The 20601-nt window shown below is 53.7% G+C and overlaps 2 protein-coding genes across 2 annotated transcripts; both read left to right on the forward strand.

Annotated features, from left to right (window-relative positions):
- The first annotated feature begins 373 nt into the window (after positions 1-373).
- On the forward strand, positions 374-3077 carry tex261 (testis expressed 261). Its single transcript, XM_052085339.1, has 6 exons — positions 374-586; positions 1728-1807; positions 1882-2035; positions 2135-2202; positions 2307-2409; positions 2498-3077. The coding sequence occupies exons 1-6, from the start codon at positions 517-519 to the stop codon at positions 2611-2613; spliced, it is 591 nt and encodes a 196-aa protein (XP_051941299.1). The 5' UTR covers positions 374-516; the 3' UTR covers positions 2614-3077.
- A 13074-nt stretch (positions 3078-16151) lies between these two features.
- Positions 16152-20065, forward strand: f13a1b (coagulation factor XIII, A1 polypeptide b; the record flags this gene model as incomplete). Its single annotated transcript, XM_052071350.1, has 13 exons — positions 16152-16362; positions 16479-16727; positions 17017-17135; positions 17393-17500; positions 17569-17743; positions 17830-17968; positions 18051-18154; positions 18233-18321; positions 18511-18664; positions 18751-19026; positions 19110-19270; positions 19351-19487; positions 19855-20065. Coding segments are annotated over 13 exons (2064 nt in total), but the record flags the coding sequence as incomplete, so codon positions are not given.
- Between the last annotated feature and the right edge of the window lie 536 nt (positions 20066-20601).

Genomic DNA, 20601 nt, shown 5'->3' on the forward strand with positions numbered 1-20601 from the left:
ATAGCTCTACTTTAAAAATTGACAAAAGGAGAGATGGAATCCTTTGAATGCAGCTCTATTAAAAGGGAAAAAAAAGACGTCCGCACCACAACTCCTTTTTCATGCGACTAAAACACTTCCTGTTTCCTTTAGCCAGTCAGACGCTCTCCACATAACCACGGTTAAGAAATTATTAAAGAAAATATAATTTAGCTAACTTTAATATCAGAGACAAGACTTTAATGTTCAAACATACGATTTTAATAATGAACAATTTAACAAAAGCTCACACAACGTTTAGCGGACGTTCGTGAATAAGCGTCATTGGATTGTACCGCACAGAACACGGAAGAACGCTGTTGTCCTCCAGCGACAGGTGGCGCTGCAGGAAAAAGAAAAGGCTCCGCGAGAGAGAGAGACTCGGACCGGAACTGCGGTGCCTGTTGGCATTGCCAAGTTAGCAGCTAGCAGGCTTTTCGTATCCTTCCTCTTTGATGTATTTATTTTCACTTAACGCGCCCTTTCTCATGCGGAGCGATGTGGTTTATTTATTTGCTGAGCTGGCTGTCGCTGTTGCTCCAAGTGTCCTTCGTCACTCTCGCCATCGGTACGTGCTTAGCGAAGAAGCCGCGAATGTTAGCCGCCGAAGCAAAGTGGGAAAGAAAAACGGAGTTGAGCCGTGAGCGCCTCCGGGTTGTCGGCTGCCGACTTGACCGATTTGACTCGTTGAGTTTCCGACATGAGCAGCACGTTGTCAAGCGAATCACCACTCCGATGCAAAAGCGGACGCGACCAAAGGTCCTTCGGGTCCTTCGGGTTGCTGAAATGTTTGGAGTTGGAATGGGGTCAAATTAGTCTCGGAAATGAGGACGCTGGAGGCAGATGGGATATTTCGAGGGTGATTCCGATATTAGACCATAGACAACGGGGACAAGCAATTTTCCGTTACAGGACAAGTGAAATAACTTTGAATCGGGTCCCTTAACATTTACAACAATAAAGGTCGGTATTGCCGCTAGAACGTTTTGACTGGTTAGCAAGATTTGGTCCTCCAGTATTTTTGACTCTACAAGTGTGAGACGCGTCATAAAAGTTTCAGGACTAGCTTCAGATACAGTCAAAATTCTCTAGTACGGACTCGTACTACACGACGTAAGTGAATAAAGTTAAAATCGTTCGCAATTGCAGTAAAACGCACGCCAATAGAAAGTCTTTGTTTCGAATCTGATGATGGAAAAACGTAAAGTGAAAACTTGTCTTTTCCGTCGCATCGGGTGGGCGTTGCGTGTATTTCAGCTCCCGCGGCATTACACCTCCATCGGGGTTACGGGTAGTGGAATTTGCGCTTACGCAACTTCCGGTAACATTTAATATCGTCGTCAAAATGTTAATACATTGGTTTTTATTCCGGGTGAAGGATATTCCTTTCCGTAGAATTCCGGGGATGGGAATATTGACTGTGATTTCAAATCGGTACTACAAAAAAAAAAGCGGGGAATCCCACAAGTAGTAGAAAGTTCTTGCTCTAACCTGGTATTTATTTGTAAAAAAAAACACACAAAAAAAGAAAAAAAAACATTTGCATGAACAATTGAATCCAATGCGGTTAGATTGATCATGTATGCTTTGAACTGATCAAAAGAAATAATTGAAATCACTTTCAATCTTTTAGTGGCATGGCTCTTCTTTTCCATATGTGAAGGCATGACAGTACCTTAAAAAAATCCCCCCCCCCCCCTTTGTTCCAGCTGCCGGCCTATACTACTTGGCGGAACTGATAGAAGAGTACACGGTGGCCACCAGTCGAATCATAAAGTACATGATCCTGGTAAGATGAAGAGGCGCGCGCTCGACGGCGGGCGGGCGGGCGGGCGTCTCACGTCTCGCGGTGGCTTTGCGCAGTTCTCGACGGGGGCGCTGGCCGGTCTGTACGTCTTTGAAGGCTTCCCCACCTTGATGATGGCGGTGGGCCTCTTCAGCAACTTGGTCTACTTTGGCCTCCTGCGGACGTTCCCGTACATCCTTCTGAGCTCGCCCAACTTCATCCTGTCCTGCGGTACGCCTCGTGCCGGGGGCCTCGACTCGTCGGCCGCCGCCGCCGCCGCCTGCTGCTGCTGCTGCGCGCGTCTTAGCCCTTCTCCCTTTCGCTCCGCAGTGTTGGTGGTGGTCAACCACTACCTGGCCTTCCAGTTCTTTGCGCAGGAGTATTATCCGTTCTCAGAGGTAACTTCTACTCAAGTGTATTCCTGTCGTTTTAACCGCGGTTGCGTCATTTCGTCGTTGGATTGTCTTTGAAACCTGTTTTTGTGTGCCATTCGCTTGTTCAGGTGCTGGCGTATTTCACCATCTGCCTGTGGGTGATCCCCTTCGCCTTTTTCGTGTCGCTGTCGGCGGGCGAAAATGTGCTGCCGTCCACCGTGCAGCAAGGAGGTGAGCGATTTGGCGCTGGTCTCGTCGGGTCTCGGGAACGCGGAAGCGTCGTGTTGACTTGCGTTGTTTGTTTGTTTGTTTGTTTTAGATGACGTGGTGTCCAATTACTTCACCAAGGGCAAGCGGGGGAAGCGCTCGGGCATCCTCCTGGTCTTCTCCTTCCTCAAGGAGGCTGTGCTGCCCACCAGGCAGAAAATGTACTGAGGCACCAGACTCTGGGGGGGTTTGAGGGGGGGTCGCAAGGGTAGGCACGACTGTGGGAATTCTAATGTAACTGTGGTTTGAGGGGAAAGAGGAGGGAGCGGCGACGTGTGCGACACCTCCCGCCGCGCCAGTTTATGATCCAGACATGGTCGGCGGCCCCCCCCCCCCACGCACGCACGACCCGCCGCATCGGAGCGTCTCCTTCAAGTGGGATTTTTGCCAGACGCCACTCAAACGTTGGCGGATGAATATTTGTCAAACGCCAGGGAGTCGTCGGGCGGATTCGGCACGTATTCAAAATGGCCGCCATTCCAAAGGCAGCGGCCACCCGGACGGTCCGCGGAAGCGCCCGCCCTCCCCTCGGCCGGACCGTCTTCGACCGCCGCGTTTCCCCCCCCCCCTGATTTGAGCATCGCAAGGATGTCGAGGGGAAAGTGGTGAGAGAAGCTGCTCGCAAATGGCAATTGGAGTAAAATCATTTTTTGTTTCGTTGTTTCGTTTCTTCTCTTTTACAGCGCACTTTGCGTCACCTGGTGTGTGAGTTGCCAGAATGACCCCCGCCCCCATGGTCCACTTGCGTAAGCAACAGGTCAAAGTTCAAGGGGGAAAAAATTGCAATGCCTGAAATGTTGCTTGTGGCCCTGCTGCCCCTGTTCACATTTTTTTTTGTTGCTGAAATCCTCTCCCGAGCTATTTTGAACAAATCTGGAGCCAGTCAGTTTTCACTAGAGTGAGACAAAGTAAAACAAAAACGTTGGCACAAGCGCCGACGCTGGATCGGCCGTTGACAAGCTGCGCAGCAGCATTTGTGGGAGATTTTCTGACGACTCTGCCGCCCTCTGCCGACGAGTTGGATGAACTCCCAAGCCGGAAGTCATGAAATGAAGAGAGGAGCGGAGAGGACGACGGACGTCTTTTCATATTTAATGTCGTTTCTTGCCCGGGATCGCGTGGCCTCGGGGGCCTCCAAATGTGCCGTGTAAGTGCGCTAAATGCCTTGCCGCTCGCTCCGACGACGCTACGCACGCCTCCCTCCATCCCTCTTCAGCACGTTCGGCAGCTTGGAGTCATAGGCGACTCAAAAACAACCCGTTCTGATGAGATGAAGGGACCGGGAAATTGGGTTCCCGGGTTATGGGTGGAGCTGAGGTTCAGTGGGATTCGATCCCAGATCCCGGTCAATGGTCCAAATGCAATGTCCTGGGCCCAAATGGCGACCCCAAGTTGGTGTCAAAGTAAGCCCACGCGCCCGCAGCTAGCCACTGAGCCGATGCGCAAACCAACCCAGCATTTGTCTGAGGCGGGGGGGGGGGGGAAGACTCTATTTGACCTCTTCACTTTGATCGCTGATGTCCGACGGATCGGTGCTTCGGTACCTGACCCACAAATGGCATTCCCCGGTCCAATGAGAACGGGACTCCCCCGCCGGCGCTTCACATGTTAACGTGTGTGTATGTTTTTGTACTGTATAAAACTTTTTTTTTTTTGGAGGTTGGGGGGGGCAGCCTCATGTTCCCTGAAAGTCCACTAGCGCAAACCTTTGCGCGTCGCATAACTGTGAAAAGCAAGAGGCGGTCTCCCTGCGGTCGCCGGACTTGACGGACATCCTGCCCCCCCCCCCCCCTACCCATCACACCCCCGAGGGACCAGGGTGGAGCGCGAGGCCACGAGAGCAAATCACATGATGGCTGCGTCAAGGTCAATCACGTGTCGGCAAGGAGGAGGAGGTCGCGGTCGGCTTCGCACCTTCTGTCCCCGATGTCATTCGTCGTCGCGCGACTTCCACTCAATGTTTTTCGTGTGCGGGAGCAGAAAGCAAGCGGGCGGCCCTCGGACACCTCACGCCAGAGGAACGGCAGGCTGCGCCCCCCCCCCCCCCCCCAAACTCGCCTTGTTTTTCTATCCAGGTCACAGAGTCGGCTGGACAGCGGGGTCAGCGCTGGGCCCATCGTCTCATTAGCCGTATGCAGATGGCGCCGCTCGCCATGACGTCACTGAAAACGATTGCGACTTATGTAAGGCCTGCTTTGGCTCCGCCCAACCGACGGGAGCAGAAAAATGCCGACCTCACTCGGATGTCCGCTTGGGCCGGAGAGCGCCATCGCTCATTCGGTCAAAGTGACGCGGGACGACGCTAGCGCTCGCCGAAAGGCCCCTCGCGGATCACATCGAGGCGGTGTGATCCCCACCCCCCCCCTCCCCCTCGGAATCGGCCGAGCTATTTCCGCCGTCGGTAATTTGCTCGGCGTCGGCCAGGCGGTTCACAGCTCGGTCAGCCCTCCCTGATACTACTACGCCGCCTCGCTCGCTCGCATCAGGAAAGGTTCTGCCGTCACATCGCATTTAGGTCGAGATGCCGCTGAACTGTGAATGCACCGCGCGCGGGGACCCGGCTGCCCCCGCGGCCTCCGGGTCCCGCAGTCCTTCGATTTCACCCAGAAAAGACTCCCCATCAGGCCCGTTTTCGTCATCTTGATCTGCGGCGCGCTTCCTCTTTTGGATCCTACTTCTCTCCAAATACAATATGGCGAATGCAATAGTTTTTGAAATACGGATAAAATAAGAAAACCTTGATTAGTCTCGCCATGGAGAAATTCGCGATTCGGAGCAGCAAAGTTATGAAAGGAAGAAGCAGAAGAACAAAATCTAGGAGCTGCTGGAAAGGCAGCCACTCTCGCGGCGCCATTTTCAAGTCCAAATAACACAACACATAGGACACAGTTGCGCAATCTTCGCCACTTTTCTGCATCCACTTTGTTGTCTGAAGCGGTTTTCGATGAAAGTGGAGAAGATCAAAGTGTCCTTTCACCAGCGGGTCAGAGACGTCTGCTACAAGCTAAGTTTTGAAAGCAAACACCAAGCTGGAGCGTCTGTTGACGAAGAGATGACTTCACCTCTCCCATCCCACAAAATCCGCTTCAAACTCCAAGCTGCGACTCCCGGTTCCAAATCCGCGCCAACGCTCCTTTCTTCTCATCGTCGTCTCCTCAAGCCTTTTACATCCATCCGGCCGCAGACCGTTCCAACAGCGCCGATCTCTCCGCTAAACAGAGCGGGGCTGTGAAAAATGCTGCCCCCTACAGGCACAAGACGCAAGCGCACCGGGACTTTCCAGCAACGATGGCGCCAAAAACACTCTCGGCAGCGCGTGTGTGTGTGTGTGGCTAAATTTCCTTGGTGTATGTGACTGTCAAAGTAGAGCAAGTAGCTCATTCGAGTGGAGCCCCAATCATCTGTGAGTCATCCAGCGACACACAGCTCAATACCGCAAGCTGACCGTGACCTTTCAAGTTTGTTCGTTTTTTTTTCCTCCTCGCATCCAAAGACATCAGCAGGCGACGTTGTGTGAATTTGACCCTTAATTGAACCCTTGTCAAAGTGCGCACACATAAAAAGTCCCGCAGACGACGTCACAAACGGAGGCCAAGTCAGCCGGCGTATGAAAAACAACGCGGACACTCTTCTTTGGGCCCGGCGTTTCAAATCCATGGCGGATCCACTCTGAGCGGGTCGGAAAAGCGCGGTCGACGTCACCGCGCCGTAGTTTGTCCGGCCCCCGCGCTAATTGGTCGCCGCGTGCCGGTGGATTGGGAAAGGGAGGCTCGGAAAGCTTGCGACAACACGGGCAGATGCCGGGGAGCTCCGGCGTTGAACTCTTAACCCCGTAAGGGATACGGCTCGGCGAGCGTCGCGCGGCTACATTTTTCATGATGTCGCCCTCGCGATGAGACGAGGACACGAGTGCGAGCGAGCGCCATCGTCGCAGAGGCCGCCCGAAGTGGCGCGGGCACGGGCCGGTGTCGGACATGATGAATTAGCGCACGGTATTGACGACGCCGAGCTAGGCGGCGTTCAATGTTTCGTCACCCCCGCCCATCCAACTTTCATGAAGGTAACGGAGCCCAAGCGGGAGATCCTTTTTTCGCTCAAACTCGCGAGCATTCGGACCGACCGGAGATCTTTGCGTGTTGTCGGCCTCACGCGAGGATGCGCGTCAACCGGGTTGTCCCAGTCGATCCGGGCCCGCTCCACCTCGGCCCCCCTCGGGGCATCTGCCACCATGAGCCCATCAGAGGACGCGGAACGCTCACGGTGCAACCTGACCTCCGGCTGAACCCCGGGCCCCCTCCCGTCGCGGTGCCGCGGAGATGGAAATGCTCAAAGTCGCTCAGGCTCACGACCTTCCGTCGCTTGTCACAAGCCTTTGACGCCACGGCGGGGGGGGGGGGGGGGGTCCTTTTTCGCGCTTCCTTCTCATCGCTGAGGTTTTCGCGACAATCTGGCAAATTGCAAAGGAGTGCTTTGACGCTTCGGCGTCAAAGCGGTCACGCTGGAAATATGCGCGGGCCCTTCCGGATGAGAAGCCGCCGCCGCGGCGCATGCTAACAAATGCTGTTTTATTCATGTCAGCAGCGTGTTGCTCTCATTGTCCTCTTAGATATCTCACTGAATAAGTAACGGCCGTAGAACTTGTTCTTTATTATTTATTCCCCAGCCAAGTAAGAGATCAAAGCGGCGGAGAAGAGAACCTCCCTCGCGGCGGGCTAGGCCGATAATTCCAGACTGAGGAATCGCTCGGCAAAGAACTATGCCGAGTGGAGGGGAGGAGCTTCATTTCGCCGTTCAAAGCCGATTCCAATCGCGTCGCTAAAATGACAAACACCCAAACGGCGCTATTCGTCAAATTCGGGACAAAGGCGAGCTATTTCACGTTCAAACCGATCAACTTTCGTCTTGAACAAATCATCGAGTTTGATGGCGGGCTGATGCCTTTGTACCTCAGCGCGGTTCTGCCGGACTTGCGTCTTTTTTGGCCTCGTCAAACATCTCCGCGGTAAAATAGTCCCTCCGCAGGCCGACGAAAGCCGCCGGCTTGACGGGCAGCTCCGTCAGCCAATCGTCTCGGGCGCCGCCAGCCCCTCCACCAATGGCGTGCCGGGACTCCCGCGGCCGTCTCATTAGCTACATTCCAGGACCTGGCTGCGGCCCACTGGACGCACTCAACCGGAAAGGCTGACGTCCGGAGGGGGGGGGGATTCGTCATCCTGCGCCTTTCCAGGAACGGCCGAGGCCAATGAACGCTGGAGCGTGAAGCTGACGCCGTTCGGAAAAGCTATCTGATGATTTGGCCTGACGTCACCACTCTGGCTGACTGTGTAACCCCGAAAAGAAAAAAAAAACAAAAATCAAGACCCTTTTCAACACGTGAGTCTTTTTAGTCCTCGCCAATGCTCTTTTTTTTCCACTGGAAACCGCCATTTTTTTTTAAATCAAAGCCGTGACCTACATTTCCGACCGATTCTCATGTTGCGTGAAATTCCTAACAGCCGATTAACTGCCTGGGGGCATTTATCTTGGCTGCAATGTATGTGAATGAGAATTATTTGATATTTAATCTCTCTTTTTTTGGAGGCGAGAGGGTGGGGGGTGATTTTGCTCAATCATGGTGCTCCTTTGTCGCTTAACCTCTTATGTTGTGCGTGTGCGGTTTTGATGAAATGACACTGAGGGCTCCACCGGCCAGAATTGAGTTTGCCACCTGCGGCCTTCGAGGCTTATTTTCGCTTGGACGGCAGCCGCTCGGTGGGCACGCGCCAAAGGCGTTTGTGTGCGTTCGCGTCAGTGCCGCGAGCAGGTTCGACAAACTAATGCGACTAAAATGTGGCCTCTGCGTGGCCCGTCCGGTTCGATAGAAACGTTGCCGCTTCACTTTCGGGGGACCACTGCTGACCTTTCCTGTGCTTCTCCAAAAGTGTGGCGGGAGCCCATTTCGTATTAGTGAGACACGCGCCCCCTCTAGTGGCACGCAAAAGAATGACAAGATGTTTGGACCAAATGAAAGTCAAAAGTCAAGGCAGCTTTTAGTGTTAAATATGCTCTATGTCAGGGGTGGGCGAACGTTTTGGCTCGGGGGCCGCATTGACTTTTAAAATTTTACAAAATTAAAAAAAACCCAAACACTGCATTTGTTGACAGTCCTTATCAAACATCAACAGAACAAAAGCATGAAAGTACTGTATTAATATACCTTTTTAAATGACAACAGCGTTGTTGATGACCAATTTTAGCTTGTGCATTTCTGCGGATGGGTTGTGATCAGACCAGCAGAGGTAGAAAAGATCACCCCCCCTCGGTCCCCCCTTCTGCAAATTCAAGTCAATGCGCCACCTGGCGGTGAAATTCCCTGTCACTACAAGTCCAATTGAAATGAATGCAATCATTCACACCGGACCTTAATTGCGGACCAACCTTCGGCGGGCCGGATTTAAAAGACCAACGGGCAGGATTCGGCCCACGGGCCGTAGTTTACCCACCTCTGTTCTATGTGGAACACACAGCACAGATGAAATGTACATACAATTACATCATGCATAAATATATAAATGTGTTCAATAAAAATAAAGGACATCATCCACCCATCCCCCAACTGGTCTAACATATTTGAAAAAAATTAATAAATAGAAACAAAATGAGGGGAGATCATATTCAGTACATTTCCATTGTGTTGAACTTTTGGCTCCATGCACTTGCATTTCCTTTTTCACAGTTTGTCTTTCAACATTTGTTTTCGCTACATCATGTTTCTTTGAACGAAATAGCTTTCCAATGCGGGTCTTCTCCGGGTACTCCTGTCGCTTAAATTCCACCTCGAATGTGTCACGAGCACGTCCGCGACCTTTGTGCGGATAAAGCGGTTCACATAATGGATGCGCGGACAACGCTTTTACTTTTCATCATGAGTTCAAACTATGCGTGATGTTACGCCATGTTTTTTTTTTAATGAACGCTTTGGCTTTCTATTCTGCCGCATTTAAATGTTGATCATGATGGTGGCATGTGGGGGGGGGGGGTGAAAACAAAATAGTGACCGTGTTTTTCTCGAGCTGCACAACGGATAATTTCTTCCACATGAAAGGTTTTTCTTCCCTTCGGCAACACTTAAATTCCGCATTAGCAAAGGCCCCAGCCATCATGCTAATTAGGAAGCCCCCCCCAAAAAAACACATAAAAGAGAAAAGCCACTCAAATATTTATGAAGGTGTCGAAGCAAAATGGCATTTCTGTCCCTGCCGGGTCAAGTGGCGGAAGGACCAAACGTGTGTGGGGGCGGGGGGGGGGGGCTGCCCATTATTCAAATGAGAGCTGGCAGACTTTTAAAAGAATCTGCCGGCGCATTATCTTCTGCCGTAGCGTTGGGAGAGATGAAAATGCAGCCCGCATCTCCGCATCTGCACTTTGGCCAAAAAACCTTAAAAGGCTCCAAATGAGAGTCAATCATGGCAGCCTTGTTGCGTGACTCTCAACTCCAAACGAGGTGCGCGTTCGGATGGTGGCCGGCGTTTGCCTCGTCTTTCTTTTCCAGAGTGCTCGACGAGTGAGCTGACGAGGCCGAGACCAAGCGCGAAGGCCGCACGTCGAAACGCCGCCTTGTTTTCTTCCCTGAGCCACTCACTGGCATTTTTCCTGGATCGGCTTACTTGGACTCTATTTGGAGGTCGCGGGTTGGGTTGGCGTCAATTGGACCCCCCCCCCCCTCCCCCAAATGGCATTGTTTTCTACATAAACGTACCACTAATAACTGACAAACGGCGCAATCAGTCCCTTTTGGAGACATGATTGGGTTATTTTGGACCCAATGCTTTTTAGGGGGGCAGGGGGGGGGGTATTTTCAACCACAGCTGGACTGCTTGCTTGGGAACCCGTTTCTTGGAAGCTTTAACTCATCGCTATTGGTAGTTTTTATCCCTTGTTGGGTCAAATCCTCAACCCAGTCGGCTGGCTATAAATAGCCCAGCACAGTTTTTAAAAAATAAAATAAAAGTGGAGACAAATTGACTAAAGTTGCAATTGCTCCATTTTGACTCAAAATTGTTGTTTTTTTTTTGGGAGTGTGTTATATTCAAGCGCAGCTCTATGGATAACCCGGTGGGTGGGCCATCACTGGGGAGGGGGGGTGGGTAGTTTACACCTCGTTGGGTCAAAACCTGAACCCAGTGCGCTCGCTGAGAATAACCCGGCATTGGCTCTGTCCCCTTTGCGCCCGGCGTTGCAGTCAAGCCATTGCCCCCCCCACCTCTTCGCTCTTTGTCTTCGAGTCCAGAATTCCTACCAGAGGGCGCCCCGAGAGTGATTGACGTTAAAAATAGACATCAACATGAGTGAAGAAGATCCTTTTCTCCCGGATTTGAAGGCGGTGTGCGATGATTGCGCTCGGCTGATTTGGAATGTTGCAACAGGAGGAGCCACTCGGCTGTCACAAGCTGCGTTTGGAGGAACAAGTGTCCTAATGTACTTGTCAGAGCACTGGCGCTCCAAGAGCGGACGAGGCACCCCACCGTGCTGATTGCAAGCTGTTTTGGTCCCCCCCGCTTGTCCAAGAAGGTCTTTCTCTCTCAAACTCACACACACACACACACACACACGTTGCATTCATGCCACGACATCCCAGTCGGGTGACGCGCGTGGCAAGATTTCCATCTAGCGGGCGGAAGTGGAACCCGGTTCTGAGGTTGCCCTCAGATCCGGCGCTTCCCGTGACCATTTATGGCCTTGGCCCCGAACCAGTTGAGATAAGAAGATGCCGTATGCGGACGGGCAACCGTTTTTGTCACTGCCTGTTTGAAAGCACTGTTACCGACAGCAAAGATGGCGGTCGAGTCACGAACATGGATTTTTTCCCCTCTATTCATTTCAAACTGCGTTATTCAACCGTACAACAAATACAGGCTAAAATAACATTAGTAAGAAATGCGGCAATACCAAATACGCCCTATAATGTAGAGAATATAAAATGGAAGTTATGGTCCGACATGCGGCGTTAGCATCCCGGCTAACTTGTACAGTAAATGCGACCGAGTGAGCAGAAGTCGATCCGAGTGATCGCTGCTTTCATCCGGCGGCTGTGCTACGAGCTCGCATTTTGGCCACTTCCACTCGATCCCTCGGCTGCTCAAATGATTGGACGGGCTTCTCGTCTCGCCTCGTTTGGTTTCGGACAACGGCCTCCTTCTTCTCCGCGTCGCTGCGGGCGAAGGGAGGAACTTCTCTTGTCCGGAGAGCGTCCGTCCGTCATCTTGGGAAGTGGCTGCCGCCCACTCCATTTGGGACCACGACCTTCCGGTTACCGCGTCTTCTTTCATTGACGAGCGGCTTCTGTTGATTTCAACTTGCAAGCCAATGTTGGAAAGGGGCACATTTCCGCCCCGTCCGATGGAGACGCGGCGTCGATTTGGTCACCGCAAATCGGCCGAGGCTGGGCACCCGGCGGTCGAGCTGGTGCTCTGTTCTGAGCTCCATTGCGGCCGCAAAGGAGCACGTCATGCACGCCACGCCCCCTTTGTGGCCACAACTTGGTGCTGTGACTCGTTTTGGGCCACCAAACATGCCATTTAGTGGCCACAACATGCTAAACTCAGATGGGAGGACAACTTTGGCGTCGCCGCTGATGAAAACAGACCATTGTTAGTTGATGTTTTTATGTGAGATGATTTATTCATCATCATGTCCAGTGGCCGATGGAACATTTGGGAGCCGGGGCCTTCATTCCCTCTCGCTCGCTTGTTTGCGCCGACCAAATCCCTTTCCAGATTTAAAACACGTCAGCCAGCAACTTTTCCTCACAAATATCCAATTGTTCTGGAATCGTCCGCCCAGAAAATGGATGTTTCTTCTCGGTCCTCCTCCCTCATCCAAGACCATTGAGCTCGGCCTCATCAGAGGACAGAAAAATGCTGACTGTTCTGCCCACAGTAAAAGTTTCGGGCCATTTCTTTCATAGTAATTCATTTAGTTATCGCGGTGCATTGTGGGTAGCAGACGCCATTATTTCATCAAACGAGTCATTACACAAAGCCTGACCGTGGCGGTTGCTACTGGTCCTCCTGAGTTATATTCCTTTCGTTTCACCTTCGAAAGCAATGGCTGTAAGTCTGCTCGTGTTTAGAATTATTTAGAAATGTATTTTGGAGATCGTTTTCCCCTCAATTGTCGTCATTGGAAACTCGCTAGCTCAGAGTACTGCTAACGACTTAGCCACGATGCTAAATCGCTGCTAACAAGCTAATTAGCATGCGAAGGTGCTGCGAAAACGCATTGTCTATCGTGGTTTGTCACATTTTGAGCTGCATTTATGTCATTTGTTAAACACCCGACGATTTGTGTGCACAATATTAATGCATGTGTAACGGAGTGATATATTGCGTTTATTAAATGATGACGGAAGTGACGCAACAGCCCACGGTATGGCACCAGCTTCCCGCCGTAGTTCAGGCAGAGCTACCAGGGAAGTCACAGGGTAAGTTAGGTTTCATTGACGGTCCGGATTCATTCTAGTTTAATTACAATATTTCACTTTGTTTTCCCTTTTTCTACGGCGCTGTGTATTTAATTAGTTCCCGGATTTGTTCCGAGTCCACATTGCTTTTTGTGTCGTCATTTCATTTCAGTTTTGTCGAATGAAAGTTTTTATCCATTGAGTTAACAGGTGTCTTTTTTTTTGGCGCAGTTATTTTCTAGACTGAAAAGCCCCGTGACTTCACCTGTCTTGCCATACTGTGTTGCAGGTACTGCTTCTTTCCTTTTGATTGTACTGTATATAGTTTTTCGTGTTGTTTTTCATTTGACTATTAGTGTGGCTGGCGTGTTCCCGCGCGGTTCGTCGCGGCCGCCATTACTGTGCATTGTGCAGCCGTTCTGCTGCGCGTGATGCGTTCAGCGGCATCACGTAGATACCAGTGAAAGTGAGTTTTTTTCCCTTTTCTTTGTAAATAGATAATATACGATCGCCTATGTTGTATATTTTGATTTCTTGTCCATTTAGCTTCTTGTGGATGATGTTTAGTTTAGGCAGAGCTACCAGGGAAGTCACAGGTTATTTTCTAGACTGAAAAGCCCCGTGACTTCACCTATCTTGCCATACTGTGTTGCAAGACAATAAAAAAGGGAAAAGGCACATCCTAGTGTCTGGTATTCTTGAAGCGGTAGCGACGTGGAGCTCGAGACCATCATAGTTGTGACCCCCGTCACACATGTTTTAAATCTGTTCATTTCAGTTTGACTCTACAATTCACTGAGCTGATGTCACAGTTGTACGCCGTCAAGAAGACCGCAATAAAAGAGCAAGACGCTCAGTTTCCTGGCTCATGAATACATGAGTTTGGCTTGCTGTTGACCTGCGATAACAGTACACTGACCCTTACCTTCCACCTGTGCAAAGACTGGAACGCTAGCATGAGGTTGCCTCTGGACTTATTTTTGTGCTCCGTTGACTAGGAGCAGCCGGACCGAACCAAAGAACGCATCTTGTCCCAGCTGCGTTCGCATCTCGGCAAAGTTGCCTTTCAGCTTCGTAAACGGGCGGGGGCCGCGTGACGGATGGGCGGTCGGCGAGTCGACCGCTTCCCGCCAAGGCCAAACTGAGGAGGGATGAGCGAAGCGCTTTCCCTCGGAGCCGGCGGAGGACATGACGGCCGGCCAAAAGGAATGTTTGTCAGGCCGGCGTCCATCACGTCTTTGGTTTTTCCCAGCTGAGGGCGACGACCTCAGATTCCACATGTGCTTCTCAAAGAGGGCCCGACTGCCTGTCATCAGACAAAGTGGCGTCCGGCCCACTGCTGTAACAACGCCCACTGCTGCGCACGAGGGAAGCGACGTGGACGAGTTGAGCCCAAGAGGGTGGGGGGGGCCAGGCAGAAGCTTTGCAGCCTTCACCAAGCTTGGAGACCCTTTGCAACACTTCCTGGTGAGAAACGCTTTGAACTCGCTCTCGTGATGCCAACTCGCCAGTTTGTTGAGAAAATGTCTCTGTGTGTGTGCGCGTGTCACGGCTCTGTTGTCTGTTGTTCACAAGTAGACTTTTTTTTTGGGGGGGGGGGTTTAATCAATAGACGAGAACAAGTGTTCTCGTCTCTCCAAGATATGCCGTGACCGAGCAAGATTTGATGACTTGCCCAATTCACGTTGTGACTTTTTGAGCGGCGGGGATTGTTTTTGTCGTCGTACGTCGAGGCCCGGGTCTCATGACTTTCACATTGAGTGAGTTATGCCGACGTCATCTCGTGACATAGTCGACGAGTCCGGCGTGTCCTAATTCTTGTCGGTTTGGCCGCGTGGCGTGACCTGTCCCCGCTCGTTCTTGGGTAGCGGGTCCAAAGCGACTTGAACCAAAGGGGAAATATTGGAAACCTAGACATGGCCTTTCCACTCCTGCTACGTTTGCTCACGGCAAAGCCGGCAGCAGATCCCAAAACCAAATTTGTTCTTTTTTGGAGAGGAGACGGTCTGCGCCGCCCTCATCGTGAACCACAAAAAGAAGTCCTCCCTCACTCCCCATCGAACAATTAAAAAAAAAAAAAAATTATTGTGGTTTTGGATGAAGCTCGGTACATCCCTTCCATGCCACCGATCTTTGAGTCCTGTCCGATCCCAAGTACTGAGCGCTAAAGCACTTTTCTAAAACCTCATTTCACATCATGCCCAAAAGACGTTGACGCGGATGATGACTCGCCCATGCGTCATCCTGTGGTCGTGTCGCACCCACCACTTAGTCAATGTGCTATTTTTGGGAGGGCTTGTTGTTTTCTGCCTCTGTGAGTAGCCGTCACCGTAAAAGAAGGCCACTACTGGCCCCTTCCAGATCGCCACGAAAGCGATGCTCATCGGAACCGAAGCCAAAGTCGAGGCCCGAGGGCCGGAGCAGGCCCGCCACCTCATTTTATTTGGCCCGCGAAAGCGATTCATGCACGTCAACTTCCACGATGCTTGCTCAATTCTTGAACCCAGATTTCAATTTGTTACGTGGAACGAACAATAGGCGATTCTTCGGATGTCAAAACGAGTTTCCCATCCATTAGCTTTCCCTCGGGCCTCCGAGGGAAAACGCGAACGACAACGTGGCCCTCGACAAAAAAATGAGTCTGACATTTTTTATCTGCTTAGATAGCGCAGGCGAGTATTTTTGCCACTTCCGCTGATCGGCGCGACTTCGTATCACACAGGAAACACGCCGGAGTTTGTGCACATGAGTGACAGGGCGACCGTCAGTCAAACAAGCGCCTGAGCCGCGGCAGCCAGTCGCTTCGTGACGCTCGGACGCTCGTTCCTCTTCAAATCCAGTGAAAGTCGGGTCACCTATTCAGAAGCTGCGGTAATCCCACCGATAAAAGTGCCCTCCGTGCTCTGGCATTTCCATTCAACTTTAGAAGAAGCGACCTAGCTAGCTAGCTCGCTAGCTACTCTTCAGTCACCTGAAATACGCTCAAAAACCACGTCAGCAAAGTTCTTTCGAATCCACTGGAATGCGACTGACGTACGGAGTCGTCAGGTGTCGCGCGGTCCAGATTGTCGGCGAGTGAGTCAGAGTTTGACAGCAAACACGCGGAAAGGGCTCCTTGCCGACGCATATCTCGCTTCAAAGTCGCGCAGAACCCACGCGCACCGGATGATTTCCCAAAGTCGAGGCTACTTTGAGGTTCGTCCGGCATCTGGGATTGAATTTGCGGGTTGCCGGAAACGGAACGTCTTGTCATGGCGGCGCTTGACTGCGCCTGCGCGTGCCTGCAGAGTTCCTGGACATCTGGGACGTGGACCTGATGAAGAAACGAGAGCAGGGCAACACGATTGCGCACCGCACGGACGCCTACCAAAGCAACTATCTGATCGTCCGCCGAGGTCAAGAGTTCCAGCTGGAGATCACCTTCGACCGCCCCTACCAGCCCAACAAGGACAAGTTTGCCGTGGAGTTTGTCATCGGTGAGTCGTTTGCCGGCTCCGATCGGCGAGCGAGGAGCCCACCGAGCAACGGTGCGCTCGATCCGGCAATGAACCCGTTTTAACCGCACGACCGTCCGCCCCCACCCACCCCCCAGGTTCCAATCCTCAGTACAGTAAGAACACGTACATTCCCGTCTTCCCCGGCCCGGTCCACCAGGGCTCGTGGCTGGGCCGCGTCATCCAGACCTCGGACAACGTGGTGCGCATGGGCGTCACGCCCGCCGCCAACTGCATCGTGGGAAAATACCAGATGTACGTGGCCGTGGCCACCCCGTACGGCATCCGCAGGACCAAGCCGGACAAGGGCCGCGCCCTCTATGTTCTCTTCAACCCCTGGCTGGCGGGTGAGTTCGGCCTCCCTCGCGTCACCCGCGAGTTTGGAGTTGGACAATTTTACATTCCAGTTGCTCCAAAATGCCGCCGCTCGCCTCTTGGCGGCTACTCGCATAAAGAGAGCACGTGTCCCCACCATTTTAGTAGAGCTTACGAGAGTATTGGCTTCAAGTATTAAAGGGGGGGGGGGCACTTTAGCAGCTCACGAAAAGCGGGGAACCCCCCCCCCCCCCCCCCCCCACCAACAACATCAACAAAAGAAATTGCGTGGTGTTTGAGCGCGTGCCTGTCTTTGGTCAGCGGACGCCGTGTTTCTGGACGACGACGTCGAGCGGGACGAGTGCGTGATGACGGAGACGGGGATCATCTACCACGGCTCCCACGACGACGTCGCCGAGCGACATTGGAACTACGGGCAGGTGCGCTCCCAACGACTCTCGCGTCAAGAGTTGCGTCGTGGTAGGAAGGGATTTTGATTCCTTTGGATTTTCACACCGAGTGTGGACCAAGATCTGGTCAAAGCCACTCCTGCCATCTAGCGGTGCTCATTCCAGCCTCGATACTCGCCGAGGACCTGCGCGCAGGCCTTTAATGGAAAAAAGAACCCAATTTGCCGCTTTGGCACTGGATGAGTTCCCATGTTGATCCTTTTGCAATTTGTCTCTTGTGCGTGCAGTTCAACTACGGCGTTCTGGACGCCTGCCTGTACATCCTGGACCGGTGCCAGATGCCCCTGGTCAACCGAGGGGACCCCATCAAGGTGGCCAGAAGGGCTTCCGCCATGGTCAGCGCCGCCAGAGAGCCGACGTCTCCAGTTGCAGTCGGAAGTCAAACGTTTGCCCTGTGCCGCAGCTGGACTCTCGCGACGACGACGGCGTGCTGGTGGGCAACTGGAGCGGCGACTACACCTACGGCGTGGCGCCCACCGCCTGGACCGGCAGCACGGAAATCCTCCTCACCTACGCCAGCAGCAAGATGCCCGTGTGCTACGCGCAGTGCTGGGTCTACGCCGCCATCTTCAACACCTGTGAGTGCCCCCCCCACCCCAAAAAAAAGCCAGATGAGAGTTGGCTTTCATGGTCCGATTGGGTTTTTTGTGGCCCCTTTGGGCAGTCCTGCGCTGCCTGGGGATCCCGTCGCGAGTCGTCACCAACTACTACTCGGCCCACGACAACGACGGCAACCTGAAGTCGGACATCATCCTGGATGAAAACGGCCGGGTGGATCGCAGCCGGACCAGGGACTCCATCTGGTAGCTTTGCCCTCGCCGGATTTTCGTGCCCTGGCGCGTTTGGCGCCGCTCACGTCGGCTCTCCGCTCGCCGCCGCCGCCAGGAACTATCACTGCTGGAACGAGTGCTACATGTCCAGACCGGACCTCCCGCCCGGCTTCGGGGGCTGGCAGGTGGTGGATGCCACACCGCAGGAGACCAGCGACGGTAAATGCCGACCCGCCTTGGCAAATGTCACCTCGCTGTTGAGACGGAATGACCCAACCCCCCCCGAACCCCCCTCAGGCTTGTACAGATGCGGCCCGGCGTCCATCCGCGCCATCAAACACGGCGAAATCTGCTTCCCCTTTGATGCCGCCTTTGTCTTTGCGGAGGTGGGTGGCTCTCTTTCAATGTCGCCGACGCAAGCGTTTCTGAAAATGACTCGTGCCAGCTCCCTGACCTTTGGCCTCTTAGCTCTTGCAAAAAAAGAAAGAAAAACGTCTTTTTGGGGGAGTTCAAGTTTGAGCACAAGGTTGAAATGCCGTTCCCATGCGCACTCTCCTGTGGGGGCGGGGCCGCAGGTGAACAGCGACGTGGTGTTTTATTCCCGGGGGAAGGACGGCAGCATGCAGCCGGTCAGGGTGAATCGCAGCCACGTGGGCCGCATGATTCTGACCAAAGCTCCCGGTGGCTCGAGTCGCCGCGACCTCACCCATCAGTACAAGTTCCCCGAAGGTGCGTTCGAAGCCGCCTGCATTCTCGGCCAATCGAGTCATCCGCTCGCCGCTCATTTGCCGCCGCCACTTTGAACCGCCGCCAAGGCAGCGCCGAGGAGCGCACCGTCCTGGAGAAAGCGGAGGCGTACAGCTGCAAGAGAGAGAAGGCGGACCTGCCCCCGGGGGACGTGGACCTGGTCCTGTTGGACGTGCGGGCCGGCGTCGGCGACGACTTTGACTTGACTCTGAAGTTCGTCAACGGCAGCGGCGCCCGGCGTACGCTGGAGGCCTACGTCAGCGGCAGCGTGGTCTACTACACGGGCCTCGTCAGCTCCGAGTTCCTCTTCGCCACCCCCTCCGTCCAGATGGAGCCCGGCGGCCGTAAGTCGGCGCGAGCCGGCCGGGTCGACCGTGCGCTCCGTTCGGGGAGGGGCTCCCACGCGGGTCATCGCTTTTCTCCGCAGACGCCAAAGAGTCGGTGCGCGTCGAGGCCGAGCGCTACATGAAGGCGCTGGTGGAGCAGTCCAACCTGCACTTCATCGTCACGGGGAAGGTCGCCGAGACCGGACAGATCATCAGCGCCATGAAACTCATCCGCCTGCACGGTCCCACGCTCACCGTCAAGGTAGGGCGTCGCCACCGGGGGGGGGGGGGGGGGGCACCTGCCCGCCCGTATGCCCATCCCTCGTCTCGGCCCGCCGTCAGGTGAGCGGCCCCGCCAAAGTCAACGAGGAGATGATGGCCACGGTGGAGTTCACCAACCCCCTCGGCAGCAGCCTGGAGGGGGTCTACGTTCGCATGGAAGGAGCCGGACTCATGCTGCCCAAGTCCAAATATTACAGGTGAGCCGCGTCGCCTTCCGGCTGTGCCGCAGGCGACCGTCGCCCGTTGCTTTTAGCCAGACGAGGCCAAAGCGCAAGTGCGATTACTAGACTGGCCCGCCCGCAGTCCAAACCCGCACGTGTCTCATTGAAAACCGGAGGGACTTGAAGGTCCTTATTTGAAGTCGCACCGAAGCGCGACATACGGGAAAGAAGCACCGGTGAACGTCCCGGCTCGCCCAAGCAAAGGCGGCGGAACACCTGCCCGCCGCGGCGACCTTTTGTCAAACGCGTCGCGGCCATCAAATCCCGAGGCAATGCAACGACGTACTTGTGGGGACCGGCACGCGTGTGTGACGTGGCGGCGCCTGTGCTACCTCCTTGTCAGGCTCATCGCCGGGGGCGCCTCTTTCATCTGGAGCGAGTTCTTCACCCCGCAGAGGGCGGGCACCACCAGGCTGATGGCCACCCTGGACTGTCCCGCTCTCAGGCAGGTGCACGGCCAGGTCACGCTCACCGTTGAGGCCTGAGGACACCCGCGGCTCCCCCGCCGCCTTTGTGAGTCGGCGAAATAAATTTGCCGGTGGCGGCCAACCCGCGCGCGTCTACAAGTGCCTTATTGTCACCCGGTGACGTCTTCCGACTTGGCGAGTGGAGTGGCAAAGGAAAGGGCCGCTTTGTGAGCCATCTGAAGGTCCTTGTCTGAAGTCATGAGGTTCGTTTCCCTTGAGGCTTTGCGCTTCTGACCCGCTCGTCACCGCTTGTCATGAGTCCGCATGGCCCGGGACTGACTGCGGGGTCCACAAGAAGAAGGATGTGAAACTGGCCGCTCGTGTATCCAACGCGGTAATAAGCAAGGGTGGAAAAGCACTCGCGGGACGACGCGTACTTGACTTGAGGGACCAGTAGAAGGCACGGACAGGAATTTGCAGTTGGGGGTGGGGGGCACTCGATTTTCGCGGAAGCATCCACCATGACTTGACACGCTAAACATCATCTGCGGCACAAGCGTCTTTGTAATCGACAGAGGAAAAAAAAGTCGCCCCAAAGCGTTTGGACAAAAAACAAGACGGAGGAAATTCCCCGCTTTGTTTTTGTCAGCTCGCTTCATCTGGTGACCGTTTTTCCTCTTTCG

This window comes from Hippocampus zosterae, chromosome 1 (genome assembly GCF_025434085.1).
Source record: "Hippocampus zosterae strain Florida chromosome 1, ASM2543408v3, whole genome shotgun sequence".
Lineage (NCBI taxonomy): Eukaryota > Metazoa > Chordata > Actinopteri > Syngnathiformes > Syngnathidae > Hippocampus > Hippocampus zosterae.